At 42.0% G+C, this 20,844-nt stretch overlaps 1 protein-coding gene across 1 annotated transcript in view; it reads left to right on the top strand.

Annotated features, from left to right (window-relative positions):
• The window catches only part of MYO3A (myosin IIIA), a 105,659-nt gene extending 85,129 nt beyond the window's left edge, over positions 1 to 20,530 (top strand). The window contains exons 31-36 of the mRNA XM_083704604.1: positions 1,113 to 2,535; positions 2,952 to 3,090; positions 12,132 to 12,241; positions 14,065 to 14,105; positions 17,659 to 17,802; positions 20,081 to 20,530. Coding sequence (XP_083560730.1) covers positions 1,113 to 2,535; positions 2,952 to 3,090; positions 12,132 to 12,241; positions 14,065 to 14,105; positions 17,659 to 17,802; positions 20,081 to 20,195 — 1,972 coding nt within the window. The 3' untranslated portion in view covers positions 20,196 to 20,530. The remainder of the gene's footprint in view (positions 1 to 1,112; positions 2,536 to 2,951; positions 3,091 to 12,131; positions 12,242 to 14,064; positions 14,106 to 17,658; positions 17,803 to 20,080) is intronic.
• Positions 20,531 to 20,844: the final 314 nt, after the last annotated feature.

Here is a 20,844-nt window from a genome sequence, read left to right as displayed (position 1 = left end):
AGAAGGGCATGTGATTTCCATTAAAAACACTGGATGCAAATAAATGATATTTGACTGCTAACATTTTATCCACATCTGATTTGTAAAAGGTCTGGTAGCTCTAAATCTGAATATTGGATTCCTGGCTCCATTTGCATTAAAACAAGAAAAGGCCTTTCAGCCAGATATTGAGAGCTCAACACAGGGGGCGGGGGGGGGGAGCATGAACAAGAAAATATTGTTGAATAATCTCCTTACCTAACACTCAAACTAGGGTACAATTAACTGCAACAAATGTATCTATTCTTTAAAACAGATTCAGGAGCAAAAAAGTTTCGGGAGCAGATTCCCTGATCTCAGGGAGGTCAGTTGAATACATAACTTATGCATTAATTTAAAACAATTGACAAAACACAGTAGAATAAAAAATAAAAGGCAGTAAGCCTCAATAATTTATTTACCCCCAAATCCTGAAAGAATTAAAAAAAAGTTTGTGCTTGGTGATGGAAATGCCATCTGTATCTCTAGGGGAAAGGAGTAACCACAGTTTGTGGTAGGGAAGAAAGGGAAATTGTTTCAGTTCACATCAAAAAGGAAACTTATGTCATGTTTTTTAAACTGATAGGTGGACCAAAACTTAGTCTATACTTTGAAATTTGTACTTCTCCATATTTTGAGGTTCAGTTCTCCAGCCATGTAATGTATACAGAAATGTGTGTACTAGGGCAGGGTTGGGGAACCTCGTTGTGAATGATGCCAACTATCTTTTAAACAATCTGAAATGGCTGGGTTTTTTTATGAGCACCACAACCCCAGAGTCGTTTGTGACTGGACCTAAAAGTCAGGGGTCCCTTTACCTTTTTACTTTGAGTAGGGGGCATTCTTCATTGTTTCCCCCCCTACTCTCTTTCCTCTTGTAAGCAACAACAAAAAAAGGACCCCCAACATTTTCTGTATTGCTATATTGTTTTTAACACTCGATTGGAAGCCGCCCAGAATGGCTGGGGAAACTCAGCCAGATGGGCGGGGTGTAAATAATAAATAATTATATTCTTCTCATTTTTAAAATTGCACATATCATATTAACCTTTTAATGCATACAATATCTCCTAAATATAATATGTTTCTGTCAGGGAGTCACTTCTTAGGAAGGAACAGGCTGAAACAGCAGCTACCCCAAGTGAAAAGGAAGAAGAAGATGTACAAATTACAGAGATTGAGAATAACACGACGGTTGGACACAACAAATCTCCTCCCCGAAGTGAAGAGGAGGCCGCTGTCGTCCTACAGAGCAACTACCGTGGTTACAGAGAAAGGAAGAAGGTGAAGGAGCAGGGCTTCAAGAACGTGGCAGGGCAGGAACCATCTCAAGAGGAGAACCTCAAACCAGCACCAGAAGCTGAAGCCGGTATGGACCATTGTAAGAAAATGGGAGATGCAGATGAAGTGCAAAGCTCTCCTGTAGAGGTTGAGGTCAACGCAACTGTTGAGCTCAAGTCACCGCCTCACACTGAAGAGGAGGCGGCTGTTATTCTCCAGAGTAACTACAGGGGTTACAGAGAACGGAAGAAGTTTAAGGATGAGAAGTGTAAGAAACTGGGAAGTACAGATAAGGGGCAGACCTCACCCCCAGGGGTCCACGTCAGTGCAGCTGCTGTGCCCAAGTCACCACCTCAGACTGAAGAAGATGTACAACTTACAGAGATAGAGAGTAACACGGCTGTTGGACACAACAAGTCTCCTCCCCAAAGTGAAGAGGAAGCCGCTGTCATCCTTCAGAGTAATTACCGCGGTTACAGAGAACGAAAGAAGGTCAAGGAGCAGGGCGGCAAGAATGTGGCAGGGCCAGAACCACCTTCAGAGCAGAACCTCAAACCAGTGCAAGAAGCAGAAGCTGGTGTCGACCAAAAAAGTGCAGCTTATGTTGTTACTCAGAGCATCTCTGACTTAGATCTGAAGGCACCAGAGGAGAAGGAAGAAGTACTTCCCAGGAAACGGCAGTCTTCTGTGAAACAAAAGCTCCCAGAGGAAGGTGAGAAAAAGGCCATTTCCGACGGCTTGCCTAAGAAAGCATCTATCAGAAAGGCAAGTGAATTGAGCCAGCCAACTCTGCATGGAAGAAGGGGCTCGGAGGTGCAAAGGCCATCTCCCATTGTTCCCCATGGCAGTCACCTGGAAAGAGGTTCTTTGAAACACGGCCAGCCGCCTCCCTTTGAAAATAAAGCAAGTGTGAGGAAAAGCTCTGCGAGAGGCTCTCAGAAACATATTGAAGCCAGCAAGCAAATCTCGGGAGACAAAGAGAAGGCAGCCTTAGTCATTCAGAGTAATTATCGAGGATACCGAAGGCGAGGACAGCTCAGGAAAGAAGGGAAATTGCCGGGTGGGAACCAAGAGAGAGCACACCATGAGGGGAATGGTGGAGGGAGCAGTCAAAATCCTGGTCCAAAGGCAACAATAGCGAGGCAGAGATCCAGCGCTGAGGCTGAGGGATCAAATGATGTTCCAGAAGATGGCCCAGAGAAGGACAAGTCTGATCTGGCAGCATTTTCCAGGCAGGTGAGGAGATTAGAGCTGGGGAACTTTTCCCAATCTGGGGGTTGTATTCCATTCTGGGCAGCCTTCTGAGGGCCACATGCCAGCGACAGGTAGGGCCAGAGGAAAAAGTGGGTAGAGCAATGAATGCGATTTTTACCTTTGTAATGTAGATTATTTTCTATATCCTCGCACATCCCGAGGTGTATTTAAGGGTTGGTGAAATCAGCTCCTGTTCTGAATTTTAAAAATATGCTTGATAATAACAATAGTAATGCCTTTGAAAGTAGTATGAGTTCAGCAGTAAGGGTTGTTGAGGTTGTCAGGATACCTATCTACAAAAGCAAAATTCTCTGTCTCCCTCCCTCTCCATCATTGCTTCTCCTGCTCCCACTGCCCAGCATTGATTTGCATTAAAGCTTGGTGTTTTTATTTCCTAGATATCAAAATTATCAGAAGATTATTTGGTGCTGCAGCAGAAGCTGAACGAAATGATTCTGTCGCATCAACTGAGGCCTGTGATGCTCTCCAAAGACAAGCAAACAAATGGCCACCTCTCTCCTCGTGTGTGCCAGCCTGGTAAAAAATAATTTTTTAAAAAAAAATCACTCTCAGCATTGAAAGGCAATATTAATCTGACTAAATGGAATATACTCTGCAACTACACGGATGGGGAACCTGTGGCCTTACAACTCTTCATTCCTGATGCGTCTCCAAGAAATTCTGGAGGGCCACAGGTTCCCTATGCCTGGCTTTAGATTACATGTATGGCTCTCCAAGGGTCACGGGTGGCGCTGCGGGTTAAACCACAGAGCCTAGGACTTGCCGATCAGAAGGTTGGTGGTTCGAATCCCCGTGACGGAATGAGATCCCGTTGCTCGGTCCCTGCTCCTGCCAACCTAGCAGTTCGAAAGCACGTCAAAGTGCAAGTAGATAAATAAGTACCGCTCCGGGGGGGAAGGTAAACGGCGTTTTCGTGCACTGCTCTGGTTCGCCAGAAGCGGCTTAGTCATGCTGGCCACATGACCTGGCCACGTGACTGGCCACATGACCGGCTCCCTCGGCCAATAAAGCGAGATGAGCGCCGCAACCCCAGAGTCAGCCACGACTGGACCTAATGGTCAGGGGTCCCTTTACCTTTACCTATGGCTCTCCAAGGTGTCAGACATGTGCAATTTACCTGCCCTCTCCTTCTGCACAGCCAGGAGCAGTTTAGTCTGCCAAGTTCAGTTCCATTTTCAGACTTTCTGAGCTTAGCATTACATCCAACCCAACTTCATGATTCATGGATGGAAGTTGATTTGTTTAGCATCAGACCAAAGTCTGCATTAAACCCAGGATTCCTGGTTCATACATGAGAGGAAGCTCAAATTGTCTGAAAGTACAGCTAAACTTGACAGAAGTCTTCCTCCTGGCCTCAGTGTGCAGAAGGAAATGGAAAGGAAGTAGGGAGGGTGAATGTCTCTCCGTTTGCTCAGGTCCACAGAGGCTCCTCTGTTTCCAGTTATCCTATGGTCCGCATTACATGTGGACCAAGCTATTGTGAGGAACAAATATGTGTACAATTTTGCTGCCACTTAGCAATGCCTTTGCATAATGAAAAGATCCAGTGCCGATGGAAATTGAAGTTTGCATTTTGGTTATCTTAATTATTCTTCGTTTCTGAAACCCATGAGAGAGAAAAGTGAATCAAAAGCTTCTCTTCATTATTTTTGGCAGGACCTTTCACCTTCATCATGCTCTATTTGCCGATGACTTTAAGCTTTAAGCCGAATTCTAGGATTAAATTTAAAGTGAGGCCTGACAGCATGAGTAATCATTCCCAGCTAATACGGATTAAATGTTCAAAATAATATTTTGGGAAAGTAGCAAATGCCACTTTTCATAGAACACACGTGAGAGGGATAAGAGAATGCATAGCTAAAACTACATTTCCTCTCCTTTCCATTCACACATGGCAGAAAAGGAAAGAAGGGACTCAAGGTGTTTAATACCTTGAAAACTTGGTGGTGAGAGTTGTGGTCCAAAACCAGTCTGGGAAAGGCTGAATTAGAGAGCAAGTCCTATTGAACTCAGTGAGAATCGCATGCATAGGATTGAACCATTGAGCAGGTATTAAACCAAATTAAACTGCCTGTCTGCTTTCCAGCCTTAGATTAAAGCCACTTAAAAGTGAATATTTTGGTCCAAGTAGCCTTTGTATAGCAATCTTGGAAACCCTGTTTATAATGCATGTTCATGAAATCTACGTCTATTACAATAAAAAAAAAATTCTCCTACACACAAAATTTACCTTTTCTTTGTAATATGCATTGAATGTATTATTTTCCCATCCCTTACCTCATACTTTCTTTTCTTACCCACAATATGGCAAATGAAAATTGTTCTCCTTATCCTTTTAAAACTGCATATAAATAAGAATGGGACAAATGTTTCTGAACTCAGCAGCAATTTGATTGGACTCAGGGACAATATGGCCTTCACTGAATAAATGCTTTTGCGAGCAGTTTGCTTTTAAAAAAAAAAAAAAGGTCTAGGTGCCCTTTTAAAAATATTGTTTTAAATGAGGCTCTCTCTTTTTTGCATTTTAAACCTTCTAAAAATGCTACTTTTTCATTTTCTTTATGTACCTGCAGGGTAGTTATCTTTTCAGCAATAATTTGATTGAGAAGCCTGATATCAAAGGCAATGGTATCTTTTAAAATATATATATATATATTAAAGTTGTCTTTCATTGTTTTTCTTTGCCCAGGAAAGGCATGGTTTAATTGCTTTTTGGAGTGGAATCAGGAGCAATAATAGCACCTTTCAAGCATTCAATTATTGGCAAAAACAGTCTAGGAGCCCCAGAGGCACAAAATCATAGGCATTATGTCTCACGTTCTGTTGCCCTTTGGAAAGGCATTGATGTTCTGAAAGAAGTATAATTGGCCCATTTTTGGTGTGGTGGGTTAAAACAAATGTATTCAGTGCAGGCCTTTGTGGGAGAAAGGGGTAATGAAGTCCTCTGTGAGCACTTCATAGGAACATCCAAAACTGCCTTATACTGGTAGCCAAACCAAAGGACCATCTAGTCTCCCCTGACTTTCAGCAATTCTCTAGGATTTCAGGCAGGGGGAATTCCTAGTCCTTACCTGGAGATGCCAGGGATTGACCCTGGGACCTTCTGCATGCAAAGCAGGTGCTCCACCACTGAGCTATGGCCCTGAGAGCACACTTGTCATTATGTTGGGATGGGATTCAATCGCACCTTGACACATCCAGGTTGCTCATTTGATTTGGAGCTCTTGTGCAACCAACCTGCGTCCTTAAAAGGTCAGGCTTTGGGTGATAAGGACAAGAGCAGGAAAAAGATGCACTGTAAAGTGTGAGATAAAGCTCACTTTGATACAGCAGCTTCCAGAGGTCCTGGAACTCACTATAAACACCTCCCACCTCCCTTGTTTTCTTATAATGGCAATGGAACCCACCTGAGAGGTGCTGGTAGGAGATGATGATGATAATAATAATAATAACACAAGGCGTGACCAGAAAGTTCAGTGAATGGTCACAGAAATCGGACAGCAAGAAATATTCAAACATACGTACCTTACAGGTCTTCAAAGTAGGCCCCCTCTGATACAATACACCGTTGACAACATTTGTGGAACTGTTGGAAACCTTTGGAGAAGTCCTCTTTTCGTACTGCTTTCACTTCTCTCGTCACAGCAGCTTGGACATGTGAAATGTTGGGAAATCAGTGCCCTTTCAGTGCAGATTTCAGTTTTGGAAAAAGAAATAAATCTGGTGGGGCCAGATCGGGAGAATATGGAGGGTGGGACAACTCAGTAACCTCAGTAACGATTTCATGCAGAATATGCAATTCTTCCGCCACCATTTGGATGGACAAACGGCGATCCCACATCAATAACTCACCAACTCTGTTGACGTTTGCCTCCATTCTGCTCGTCGATGGTCTGCCAGACTGAGGGTCATCTTCAGTGGTTTGCCGCCCTTCACAGAAACACTTAAACCACTCATACGCTGTCTTTCGAGTTACAGCTTCATCTCCATACACATTTGTGAGCATTTCGTGGGTTTCCAATGCCGATTGCATGTTCAAATATTTCTCGCTATCTGATTTCTGTGACCATTCATCGAACTTTCCAGTCACACCTTGTAATAAATTTTATTGTTCATACCCCACCCATCTGGCTAGGTTTCCCCAGCCACTCTGGGTGGCTTCCAGCAGAATATAACAGCATAATAAAACGTCAGAGGTTAAAAACTTCCCGATACAGGGCTGCCTTCAGATGTCTTCTAAAAGCTGTGCAGTTCTTAATCTCCTTGACATCTGATGGGAGGGCAGTCCACAGGGCAGGCGCCGCTGCCGAGAAGTTCCAATGAATTATAGCTGGAAAAAAGCCCTGGCGGCCTCTAACCTTCCCATATCCAACTCCGAATGAATTGCCATTGACTAGTCAGGGTTGTCTAATTGCGCTCCAAGCAAATCAGGATGAATGCTCAATAAACAGCTCACCTGGAAGTGACTTGAGCCCATCCTTTAAGGCCTGACAATTGGGGGCAGCCAGAGTTCCATTCTGCCTCCCAGGTAACAGCAGAGACTTGGAGGAACTGGAAAAACAAGACCTAACTAGCTTAGCTACCCAACTACCTGCTTCAGAATTCCTGAAGACACCGGCAGGGCACCTTCCCATAAACGTCATTTAAATGCACAAATAGGAAATGTTATTGCAGCTAAAAAGTGAGGGTGGGGTCAAGCTTGGAAAGAAGGGGGAAGCTGGGCTAGGGGAGGGAGACTAATGAAATCTGTTGTTCTATTGTAATGATGTGAAAACCCTCATAAACTATTGGGTATTTTTTTTAAAAAAAAAATGAAAGCAACTTTATCTTAGATTGATTCGTCATCAGCCCTGAAAATCTGGCTGTTAAGGTGGCAGAATGCATGCTGGGCTCACAGTTGCTCCCCTTGGTTGTTGGAATTAGTGGAGAGATTGAAGTGGACTGTAGGCATCCAGTGCGTGTCATGAGTGCACCAGCCCCTGCCTCCACCACCACCCCACAAATAAATGCTACATAGCTATGTTCTTAAGCAGTACTGAGTGCCATTAGCTTGGGGTTAGTCCTATACTCAACCCAAAAGTAAGCAACTGTTCTGGAGTGTTTTCCACATGTCCCTGAACACAACCAGTAAACATGCAGGTAGTGTGGGATGTGGGTGGCGCTTTGGTCTAAACCACTGAGGCTCTTGGGCTAGCCGATTGGAAGGTCAGCAGTTCGAATCCCCGTGACAGAGTGAGCTCCCGTTGCTCTGTCCCAGCTCCTGCCAACCTAGCAGTTCAAAAGCACACCAGTGCAAGTAAATAAATAGGTACCGCTGTGGCAGGAAAGTAAGTGGCGTTTATGTGCGCTCTGGCACTCGTCACGGTCCTCCATGCGCCAGTAGCGGTTTAGTCATGTTGGCCACATGACGCAGAAAGCTGCTTGTGGACAAACGCCAGCTCTCTTGGCCTGAAAGCAAGATGAGCGCTGCACCCCATGGTCGCCTTTAACTGGACTTAACCATCCAGGGTTCCTTTACCTTTACCTTTTACAGTAGTTGCAGCACAACTGTGCATCTAGGATGGGGGTCAACTGTACAAGTGGAGAAATGATACCCGTCTCCTTTTTTGTTCCGTCTAAACAATATAGTTTGCATTATAACAGTTCCAAAAAGTCACAAATTTGAGCTCTTATATCATTGCACAGTTGTATTCCCATGTCCCTTCTTTAGTATATTATATATGTATGTACAGCAGAGAGGGCCTTTTTTGTAGTGGCCTCCTGATGGAAGCATGCCTGATGCTGGCATAGTTGTCTTCTCAATGCAAGGTTAAAATAAAACCTTTTTATTTGCCCACACATATTAGTTTAAGAAAGTTTGAGCATGCTAAATGGATTTATTCCTCTTAACCATATTGTATTTCTGTAGTTTTAAATTTCTTGGTATACTGCCCTGGAATCAGTGATGGGCAGTTTATATTTTTTTAAAAAAAATAATAGCAATACATTCTTTTTCCGTTATTAGTGTCTTGTAATATAGAGATTATGATCTATTGTGGATTTTTAAAAATAAACTGTAATGGGGGGATGAAGTAATATGTTAGGTGATAACTAGAAACATTGATTGTACAATCAATGAAATGGGTATCCTGACCTTTTCTTCATTAATAAACAAAATAAAAATATTTGCCCCCCCCCCACAGCAATGATTCTGCTTTTTCAGCTGGTCCACCTATCAGGGACAAAGACCTGCCTCTAAGTGGAGTATGAATTAAAACCAACACGTCTTCTTTCCTACCCTTTAGAAAGCAAATACTTTTTTCAAGAAAATTTCCTGCTGAATAGCATCCTTGTGGAACCCGTTTCTGATAAAGGCATTAATCAGCAAGCGGCAACAACTGCTAATCTTTTGTTTTCCTTTAAATCAGTTGGCATTTCAATTTCCATAATTACTGTAATAGTTCAAGTGATAATTGTACATGTTTCCTTCAACTTCACTTGTTCTGTATGTCATCTTACAGCTGTGATATGTGAATCCAAAAATAGTACTTTGTATGCCAAACAGGAATGCTTGTCTGCCTCTAGCTATGAATAGGAGCACATTACTCATCTTTGACAACCCACGATGGCTATTGTGTTAACTTTTGATTTTAGCTATATTTCCTGTAGATTATTTTTGTTGGCCACCCAAGGTGAAAGGGTAGCAGGGAAACAAGCTGATGTGTTATGGCTGAGAATTTAATGTTTTTAAATAGCCACTTTAAGGAAGAGGAGGTCTTGGAGCATTGTTGTCCTGCGCTTGGTTGCACAGGGGCACATTTATCAGTACATGGAATTGGTATGACGAATATTAACATAATATTAACTCTCATAATTTTCCTAGGTCACCATAATCAGTTTAGACCCCACTGTCTGAAACTTCCATTCATGGTTTGGAACAAAACACAGTTTCCTGTTTCACCTGAATGCAGGGAACTGTGGCTTAAACAAATATAGTTAACAAGCCAAGATCTCAAACCATTATTTGATATTCCAGTTTGTTAACTGCCTGTGGTTCCCCATATTATATGAAATGGGAAATGGTGGTTTGATTCCAAAGATTAAGAGAACCTTCACATTTTCACCTCCCAGGTACAAAGGAGATGGAAAGGAAAATTTGAGGATGTGGGCCCTGGGGCTCACTACAGCATATTCTCATTGCTACAAACCACGATTTGTTGTGATATCTGAATGTGGCCTTAGTCATTACACTGCAACAGCACGAGTGTGTGTATGTGTATGTATATGTCCCAATGAAAGAGTTTTAAGTGAGATTCTAATCTAGCACTGACTATCTACTTTAAATTAAAGACTCTGGTTCATATTTGCTTTCAGTGTAGTAAAATTAATTAATTGCATTGAAATTTCATTGTCTAAGGTAAATTGACTACACCTTGGTTTAGAAAAGCGCCATTGTTCTTCAAAAGGCAAAATGTTAAGAGATAATTGTCTATTCATTAAATTAGGCACCGTCTGCATTCCAGATAAGAAGCTAGAACAATAAATGTAATCATTACTCAACTACGTTGTAAATTAACATTATTCCTTCTGGTCCTCCAATATATCAGTGACCTTTCCAAGGCTGCATTTATCACACATAACAAAGAAAAAGTTATACAGCTAATTTTGCTGGTGCTTACACTGATGTATTGCTGATCATTTTGATTATAAATGCTTGTGCCACTTTCTTAATTAAAATGGTATTATGGTGGTGGATGAAAAGCATTTTCCTTACCACCAGGGATGAAAGCATAAGAGAGCAAATACTTCCTTTTCTTATCCATATAGGTCAAACCAAGGTGAACTCAGTCAAGAGCTTGGGTGCCATTCATTTGAGTATGTCGCATTAAGATGGTGTAACTTCAGTTGGGCAAAGGGGGCGATTGTCCCAGGCACAATCCAGACTGAAGATTGGGTCCAACACTAGTTATGCTCACAGCAGAGCCATTGAAATTCATGGACACGACTACCTTAGGTCCATGAATTTCAGTGGGTCTACTTTGAGTAGAACATAGCTGACTACAACTCAATATTGCAACATTAAAGTAGCGGAGGACCTTTGGGCCTGAAGTTTCAGGACCGCCCTTTGCAATGCTAAATTTTGGCACCACCACAACCACCTCTTGCCTTCCATTCTACATCCTAGTTGTGCCCTCCCCCCAAGACTCCACACCCAGTGCGGTCAAACCTGTTGTGCTTCCCTAAATGTGTCTCTGCTTGAAGGTCTTGTAACTGTGTCCTAGTCATTGGGGGTTTCTGTCCCTCTCTAGAGAAGAAAAAAATCCCTCTGCATAAAACAAAACAAACACCAAAGAGCAATGCATGATCTGAGCCTTTTCCCTGACATACTGCTTTCCTATGTGTATAGATGTCTTGGAGATTGTTCCGGGATAGATTCCAACACCTGTGGCCTGAAGTGACATGTCCCAGACACAGGCATACCACCTCTAGAAGAATTAGGTTTATGTTTGCAATTATAAATAAAGGCTAAACTCTGCAATATTTCCTTTTCAGATCTGAATGTATATTTCCAGGTGTAAATGAAAAGCTAAATATCAGTCTCTGAGAGGCTTAGCTTGGGCAAGACCAGGCAGAATAGCAGTCTGGGAGGTTACCAGCTATTGAAAACTGCTTGAAGTATATGAGTGGAAAATTGGAGTGTATGGCTGTAGCTGATTGGAAAGGAACAGTGCCCAGGTCTTACTCCTTTGCACTGAGATAATGTCAAGAGCTATAAACGCAAATGCACACCACCTCTTTTTTCTTTTTTTCTTTTTTTGGAAACTCGTCAGATTTTAAAATATGCATTAATTCAGTTTTCTGCTTTATTAACTTTTTTTAAACCACTGAATTAAAGAGAGGGAGAAAATGCTCTCTGAAGGCAAGAGTCCCTTCTGAATACACACTCCAAATGTCGTACTTTGGGGTTGAAGAACTGTATCAGCAAATTCAGAGAATTCTGAAGGATAGCTGTGTTTCGGTTTGTGTACCATTTCAGGAAGAATAAATTAAGTAAGGTCACATTAAAACACAGACCAATTTCTTCCCCTTTCCTAACCTTGAGGTGTCTGGCTAGCTGCTTCCAGTTTACAAAAGCTTCTGTCGCTGTTTGTCTTGAGGGCATAAGTCAAGTGACTGGTTATTTGTGGCTTTGCTGAACATGTAGAACCCCTAAACATAAGCTGAGATAGTTGTTGCAGCGTGTGCACATGACGGAGTTTGTTCCAGAAGCAATATAAGAACATAAAAGAATTTTCCACCTGTGCCATCTTTTTAATTCTTTAAATGTCGTAATAGCAGCCATGGGAAACAATGATATGAGACAGCCATCTTCTATAGGTTTTGATGGTGTTAGCAGATCTTGGAAATATGCACTGCCGTAATTTAAAGGGCACTGCCTTAATTTAAAGGATTTCATAGAATCGTAGGCCTGTAGATTTGGAAGGGACCCTGAGGATCATCTAGTCCAAATCCCTTCAGTGCAGGAATCCTGCCCATATTTCTCTTGTGTAAAATAAAGGTATTTTCCTCTCTTGCAGTTGCTTCCAAATCAGAGGATGTTCACTCTGTGCAAAGGAGCCCAAGGAGGCCCCAGAAACCGAAGACACTAAACAACCCTGAAGACTCAACATATTACACTCTCATACATGTAAGCATTACTGTCAAACGATATGGCTAAAATCTGCCCCTTTAGCTTGTAGTTGAATGAGCAGCTCTAATTCAAGACTAATATTGGTGAGTTGAATGTTGGTGTGATGTATGTTCTTCCAAGGTCAATCCCCAAAACTCTGGCCTTCAAAGGCTTAGATATGTACCCCGAAACCAGAATGTTCACTGCAATTCCACATTTTGGAATCCCATTATTTCTGAGCATCTGCACCAAGTCACCGTCGTAGCGCTGCAACTTATTTTCTCAAAGTGAAAGGTAATCGCAAAAGGGGAGGACTGAGGTCAACTATCTGGCACAGCTTTCCAAATCTGACCCTTCTGCTGCTTAAAAGGGGAAAGGGGAGGGGGGACGATGATCAGATATGTCAGAAGGAAATGGAAAAAGCTGTTTTGTAGGTTCCTCTTAAGAGCAATTAAGCCCACTTGCTAGAGGCACATGCATACTATTGACCTACTTAGCAGCAGGTGACAGAATACATTTGCTTAGTCAGGCTGCCGCTATTGCTGGCACTCAAAAGTACAGCCAAGGAATTGGAAGAAGAGGAGAGCAAAACAAGGGTGGAACTAGATGTTCTGGAGCAGCCACCGTTTCACGTATCTTTGCTCCCTCTTTCTCACACATCTGTGATGATAAATGCCTGATGCTGTGGCATCCTTGCCCTGTTTGTTTCTCCTCCATACCACTGGGAGACAATGATGTAAGCCAAGGGCATGAGATGAAAGGCACAGTGATGTATCCTGTGGCATCATATCCTGTGACATAATAGGGAGAGAGAGAGAATGGACACGCTCCATGTCTGTTACAATGGCATGGTTTGTGTGTCACATTAAGCCCAAACTATGGCTTAGCATAGGGACGCGAGTGGCGCTGTGGGTTAACAGAGCCTAGGACTTGCCAATCAGAAGGTCAGCGGTTCGAATCCCCGCGACAGGGTGAGCTCCCGTTGCTCGGTCCCAGCTCCTGCCAACCTAGCAGTTCGAAAGCACGTCAAAGTGCAAGTAGATAAATAGGTACCAGTCTGGCAGGAAGGTAAACGGCATTTCTGTGCTCTGCTCTGGTTTGCCAGAAGCGGCTTAGTCATGCTGACCACATGACCTGGAAGCTGTACGCCGGCTGCCTCAGCCAATAAAGTGAGATGAGTGCCGCAACCCCCAAAGTCGACCACGACTGGACCTAACGGTCCGGGGTCCCTTTACCTTTACTTTATGGCTTAGCATGCTGGTCCTGGACAAGACATCACAGGTGCTTCACTCCTCCCAAATCATTTTGCCTCTACGACGCACTGAGCTAAGCCATGGTTTGGTTTAGCATGGCATCCAAAGCCAGACTCTTCAGCATACAGTGGTTAAGAAATATATTGCATTAAAGTAATAATAATGATGGTTTAAAAGCTTTTGAGGATAAGAGGACATTACAATTGTCCAAGAATTGATGTTTCACCAGGTACATCTTCTCAAATGCCACTGTGTTTGCATGCTTCAGTGTTTCACCATAGCAGTTAGTGTGGCTTACAAAAAAAATTGTGGCATCTCTGAAATATAGACAGTGGGGTTGGGCTGGAGGGTTAGGTCAAGCCATCTGTGAATCTTAAATCAGTTTTTTTTAAAAAAAAAGAAATCACAGAGAATTCCCTCCAGTTTCAGGAGTGGCATGGAAGAGTCTGTAACCTGAAGGAGTGGGTCTCAGAGGGGAGGGGATGAGACCACCATGCACATCTTTGGGTCACAGAAAAGGACCATAAATCAACATTTGTACAGACTATATGATCATAGTTATAACCACTCCAAAATTTGTGTTTTCAGAAATCAGTCCAGGATGAAAAGCGGAAACCAAGAAAAAACAGGTAGCTTTTCTTGTTGCTCCAGAAAGGCACAATTGTATGTTGGTGTGACAACAAGGGGGAATTGTTAATTGATATTTAAGGAAAGGAATGTTGTTACGTGATCATTGCTGAAGACAAACATTTGCAGGGTCGAATTCTTGCCTTTTGATTAGGACAAAATTTGTTACTGAATTCTGAACATTGGTTTATTTATGCATCCCATCTACTTGCCCCAGGGAGACTGTGAAAGACGTGAACAGGAAACCAATTTTTTAAAAAAATAAAAATAAATTGTGGGGGATAAGGGTAGACAAGCATAATCTAGTCATGGCCAAGGTGCAGGCCTTTGGGAAAGCCTTAACGACTCATTTGTTCTCTGTTGCATTTGCTTAAATAATTTTTATTGGGTTTCTGAATTGAATTGGTTTTAGCTGTAATATTTAATGGAGTTTAGTATTTTACTGAGGTGAATGTTTCTCAGTGCCATGGCTGATTCCATAAGTGGTTATCACATTTTTGAGGTGGGGGGTTCTTTTGATGTTGCTGTTACCAATGTTAATATATTCTATAGAACACCCGCCCCCCTTGAGAGTGTTTTGACGCTCAAAGGTGGTCTATCAGTGTTTAAGATAAATAAAATTATATCACAGTTTCACTGTGGCATCACACACCTATCTGTAAATTAGGTTAGTTTTAAAAAAAATCAAAGAAAATGCTTAACAAACAAAAATATTGATGATCCTTAAATGTCCATATTTTCATTTACAATCTTTATACATGTTACATTTTCTCCTCTAAGGCTAACAGCATTTGAGGGGGCAGGGGATCTGACCCACAACGAAGGCACAGGGGGGAACATTGGGTCTTTGCCTCCTCGCCCCACTGCCATCAGCCATACTCCTCATGGCTGCCTTTGAAGAAGCATGTTACGTTAGGGATTCCTGTCAGGAAACTCCAGTGTTTAGCAGTGTTGGAGGTTGTATGCCTCTGAATACCTGTTGCTGAGAATCACAATCTATTCTTGCAGTCATGTCCTGCTTACAAGCTTCCCACTATGAGAACAAGATGTTCAAGGAGACAAACCTTTGCCTTCATCCAAGAGGGCTTTTTAATATTCTTACGCAGACCCTCCAAGTGTCCCTATTTTCCAGGGACAGACCCAGTTTTACAGAAGCCGTCCTGGTTTCTGATTTGATCCCAGAACACCCCACTATTCCTTAAGGTAAAGGTAAAGGGACCCCTGACCATTAGGTCCAGTCGCAGACGACTCTGGGGTTGCAGTCCTCATCTCGCTTTATTTGCTGAGAGAGCCAGTGTACAGCTTCCGGGTCATGTGGCCAGTATGACTAAGCTGCTTCTGGTGAACCAGAGCAGTGCACAGAAACGCCGTTTACCTTCCTGCCAGACTGGTACCTATTTATCTACTTGCACTTTGATGTGCTTTTGAACTGCTAGGTTGGTAGGAGCAGGGACCGAGCAACGGGAGCTCATCCCATTGCGGGGATTCGAAATGCCGACCTTCCGATCAGCAAGCCCTAGCCGCTGTGGTTTAGACCACAGCGCCACCCACGTCCACTTTTCCTTAGGGCATCCTTATTTTCATTGGAGAAATGTTGTGGGGTATGCAACATGTAGTGTGGTCTCTTTGCCGTCAGACTGACTGAAGCCCTCATCACCCTCTTGCAGCCAGTTGAAGGGTTCCTCTAACTGTGCAAACACCAGCACGCCTTTCACTTTGCTGTGGTCTCCAGTACCGTCCACCAAGATCTACTAATAATTTACAGAAAATAAAATAAAAATCAGTGGCATGGATTGTGGCAGGAGGTGCTGTACATGAATCAAATTCTTTTATTTTATAAGCGCTCTCCGGCCCTGTGCTGAAACAGTTAAACATAGAGATGGTGATTATCTCTGTGCTCCTTATTGATCAGCCTAAGGCATTCATTCATTTCTGAGCCTGACTTGCCTCTGATAATGTCACATTTTCACTGATACCGCAAAATGCTGAATTTCAATGCCTTGCAGCCTTGGCTTAGCAGAAGCCTTGCCTACGAAATTGCAAAGTGGAGTGCATTTTGGTGTTAAATGCATAAATCCTTAGAAATAGGGGCTTATAAAGGGAGTTCTAATACAGCCCTAATTATATCAGTAAGAGTAGCATTGCGGAAAATTGCCCAATAATTGTAGAGCCTTTCAGTCCTGATACAGCGCTGAAGTACACCCAGCGCAGATTTTCTGTATACCTTCCAAAAGACCCCATCTCTGGCAACAGCAGTGGGTGTTTTAAATGACCAGTGTTTTGCTTTTCTATCCTGCAGTAAGACTTGGGGGAGCAATTTTTTATTCAGAATTCTGAGGATTCCCATTGCATCTGTCTGGAACTCAAGAACTACATTTTTTAGGCACAATATAATTTTCAGGAGTGCTTTTTAATAACTGTCCTTAAACCTAGCAATGCACAAAGACTGAATAACGACCTCAGGTCCATTTCCCACAGATACTAATTTCTATGTCTGTATGTCCCAGAAAAGTGTTACATACAGAATGAGTAAAATAATGTGAGATGTTTTTATTGGATCAGACCTTCTGCAGGATGTAGAAGTTTGCCCAGCCTTTCAGCGTTGTTAGAAGATGGTCATTAAAAAATATCTGGTAGAAAAACATATTTCCATCATAAGGATGTTTGACTGTTCAATGCAGAGATGACAGACAGATCGCTCCAAGTCTTGTTCCTGCCCATTTTCGCTTTGGACACAAAGGGATCCATTTCCTCATTAATAGTAGATTCCACTGCCCCCTCCCAAATTCAAATCTGTATGGATATAACTAAAAGTAGATGCTCACAAACGGGCTTTCAAAGCCTTTTAAAAACACGATGCTCCTGCCCCCATTATCAATAAACATGCATATTATCCCACTGCCGATTTTTGAATGAATACTTTGTAGACCATATAAGGTATGTGATGTAGCTCTTTAAGTAGCTGATAAAAAATAATGACTGTAGCTTTACATACTTTTATATTGAAAAGCAATTTTCTAGCTGTCTTTTGTTGTACTGCTCTGTTGCTTTGCAGATATATTCCAAGCAAGGTATGACATTTCCATTGTATTCTTATAATCATAATTTCTTCTCTTTTCCATATAGAAAGTTACATTTGTTGCTCAACAATTATATTATATTCCAATTTCACAAAATTAGTGACTTCCTGTTCACCCGACATTGATGTTTATAACCCAAATTACATACAATTGCGTCTTAAGGTTCTGTCTTATCTAATTTCATCCTCTCTAACACGCTTCTTAATATATTCTGCTGTTTTCTTACACTTCAAACCCCACTATGGTCTTCACATATGGGAAATAACTTTTTATATAGACTAGAAAGGGTTTCCAGCCTTTTTTAACATATTCTAAATGTGTATATTTTATCAGTGCCATCAATTTTGCCATCTCTGCATATTCCAAGATATGACATCTCCATTGCAGAATGTCTTTTGACTGTATAAGATGACACAGAATAGGAATATACCATATTGTTTGTTTGTTTGTTTGTTTGTTTGTTTGTTTGTTTTAGTCTGGGCAAGATACTAGATGTAGAAGATCCCTATTACCAAGAATTTTCATCCACTGATTTAATCTCAAATGCAAGTAATACCTGCACACGAGAAAAGACACCACCAACAGAGCCCAGAACTGAAACATTAAGCGTTAGTGAAGGGTAAGTTATACCAAACAATTGTCAAACACTTTAAAATTCCACTGAATTAAATGGGACCTATCCTCAAGTCTTCCAGTGAAATCAGTAGTTTAGCTGCTTAGCTGCAACTGGATCATGCAGATTAGCCAGAAGAAGGAACTACAGACAGCTTAATTTGCAAACGTGTATATTGTATTTTATCTAAACTATTTCCATCCTGTTTTTCTGAGGTACACACAAGTTAGCTCATCACAATGTTATTCAAAGACACTTATAGATATGGATTGTATGCCGAGTTCCTATTAGCATCAGGAGGCTTCAGGCCAAGACTAAACTGTTTCCTTTATTTCAGTGAGGTCTAAGCTCCGCTTAACTGGTCTCGAACTATACTTTATACAGCAAAAATCAATATTAAAAGGTAGACCCAGGCTGCAGTCCTTTGCATCTTTGTACATTCAGGTCTTGCATTCATGTAAACAGACTGCATGACTGAAAGCAGGGATGTAAGAAAGCATTGTTTTCCATTCTGTCCTAAATTCATAGCATGATGCACTGTTTCTCTTCCATTGCAGTTCACCTTATGCCGAAAGCTAAATTATTCATCTTGCTCTGTGATGTGGCAGAATTATATAATTTTTGTAATTCATTACATTATTCCACCCCAGTCATTTCCATGCAAAGGAATCACAATGCAAAAGTAATAAATTACGTATCATTTGTGAACCGAAAGCAACAGCGAATACCAATTGCATTCACTGGATTGATTTCCATTCTGGCCATGGAACAAATAAGCTAACATTGGCCTTTTCCATTCCTGTTTTCATCAGAGTTCTCTGACATCCCTAATCAAAAGTCACAGTGGCACAAGCCACGAGCCATGTTCACAGTAGGAGCCGGGCCTTTCTAGTGCTCTCTTTCAGCCTGTCCAAAGGCCTTCATGAACCAAGAAGCCTTAGGCTCTTGAACTGGAGCTCAGAGGTGAAGAAAAATAAATGCATGTCCATAGGACAGTCACTTGAAAAGGCCCCATTCACAGTGAAAGAGAGAGAAGGAAGGAAGGAAGGAAGGAGGGAGGGAGGGAGGGAGGGAGGGAGGGAGGAAAGAAAGAAAGAAAGAAAGAAAGAAAGAAAGAAAGAAAGAAAGAAAAAAGAAAAGAAAAGAAAAGAAAAAGGATCTGGAGGTATGATGCTCCAGTCATCATTGGGTGTGGATACTGCTGAATGGGTCCCAGCTATGGGCAACCCTATAAAGCTCCACCCACCTTGATGCCCTCCCATACAAAGCAAGCCAAAAGTGAGAGGTTAGGGCATGGGTAGGCAAACTAAGGCCCGGGGGCTGGATCTGGCCCAATCACCTTCTAAATCTGGCCCACGGATGGTCCAGGAGTCAGCATGTTTTTACATGAGTAGAATATGTCCTTTTATTAAAAATGCATATCTGGGTTATTTGTGGGGCATAGGAATTCGTTCTTTCTTTCTTTTTTCTAAATATAGTCCAGCCCCCCACAAGGTCTGAGGGACAGTGGACCAGCCCCCTGCTGAAAAAGTTTGCTGACCCCTGGGTTAGGGTGATGTCATCAGTATCCGGGGTCCCTCTTCTACATGAGGTTTTGTGGATGAATTGTGAGTCTGGGCCCTGGGTGAGAGCCAGAGTGGATGGGTTGAGTCCTGACTGAGTGCCAGAAGGCCGAGAAGGGAAGTGTATCAGAAAGAGAATGAATTGATACTGGTCTATATTTATTAGAAATGTGTGTGAATGTAACTGTGTTTCTTGTTGTTTAAGTTGCCTTTTGTTGATTTACATTTCTGCACCCTGCTTAGAGATACTTTTTATATATTAAGCAGTATAGAAATGGTCTAAATAAAATAAATAAAAAGAAATATATGGTGAGAGGTGCTCTGTAATATCTTGGTTTCCTCAAAGAGCATCTGGATCTGGTCCATAAAGTCTTACATTTCTTATGGTTTAGCATAGTTGGGGTTAAGAAGACAGATAACACAGCTGATGGATCGTACCAAGAGGATCATTCCCTGCCAAGTCAACATTTTCACTGCACCCTGCTTTAGTTCCCAGCTTTTATGTGATGTCTCTCTCACTGCATACATTGTGCAGTTTCCACCTGCTGCAAAAGGGGGCTGGGAGGGAGAGGGAGAGTGAAACAGCTGCAGGGAGAAGAGGGGTGAGGGTTTGGTTTGTTTTATTGCCAAAGGTCAAGGTTAAGTAGTTGATTAACAAAGTTTTCCAAAGTAAATGTGTTGATTTCTTATTGCAAAAGCACTTCTGTTTCCCTTCTTCCTAGGCCAAGGGTCACAGAGACTCCAGTGGAAGAGAACAAAAGCAAGGATAATCCTTATGACTATCAAAAATTGTTACGGAAGACCTCTCAGCGCCGGCGCCTTATCCAGCAGTATTAGCTGCTGCTGCTGCTGCTGCTGCTGCTTTTTGGTTTTCATAAGCATAAGCTTCTCCTCCTTTTTTTTTTTTTTGTATGGTTTTATACTGTGTCCTTTTCTTTTTAATCTCTCCCCCCGCCCCGCAATTCTCTCTGGCATTTTAAATCAACTGTGTGCTTACGTTTGTGGACACACAAGATTGTAGCGCCTTACAGGGAAAGATGTCAGGGTTTACAGAGTACTGTAATTTGTTAGGTGGGGTTTTTTTTAAAAAATAAAGAAAATGTAATTGTGTGAAAAATTATTTTATTAGTATGCTGTAACTTATTAAAAGTCCAGATAACTGAAAAAGCAAATCATTGTTCTCTTCTCTTTTTCTCCCCTATCATTTTTCTACAGTGAAAACTCAAATGTGGGTCTTCCTTTAGACTAGGTTTGTCTGCTGACCTTTGAAACTCTCAGACACATTATACCTTGTTAAAATGGAGCTATTTCAATTCACGCAAATACATAAACAAAAAGCAAACCATAAACATCTGGTACAATTTAACAAGGAACCAACTTGGACCAGCTTTCAGCATACTGAGTGCCCGTTCGTAACCAAAAAAACAGGAAATGCAAAGTGTGTTTACTACCAAAATTCTGCCAGAAGGATTCCGTGGGAAGAACG

The sequence above is a fragment of the Podarcis gaigeae genome (genome assembly GCF_964106915.1).
Source record: "Podarcis gaigeae genome assembly, chromosome: 12".
In the NCBI taxonomy this organism is placed as follows: domain Eukaryota; kingdom Metazoa; phylum Chordata; class Lepidosauria; order Squamata; family Lacertidae; genus Podarcis; species Podarcis gaigeae.
Note: the sequence above shows the minus strand (reverse complement) of the source record. Positions and strands in the feature narration are given on the sequence as shown.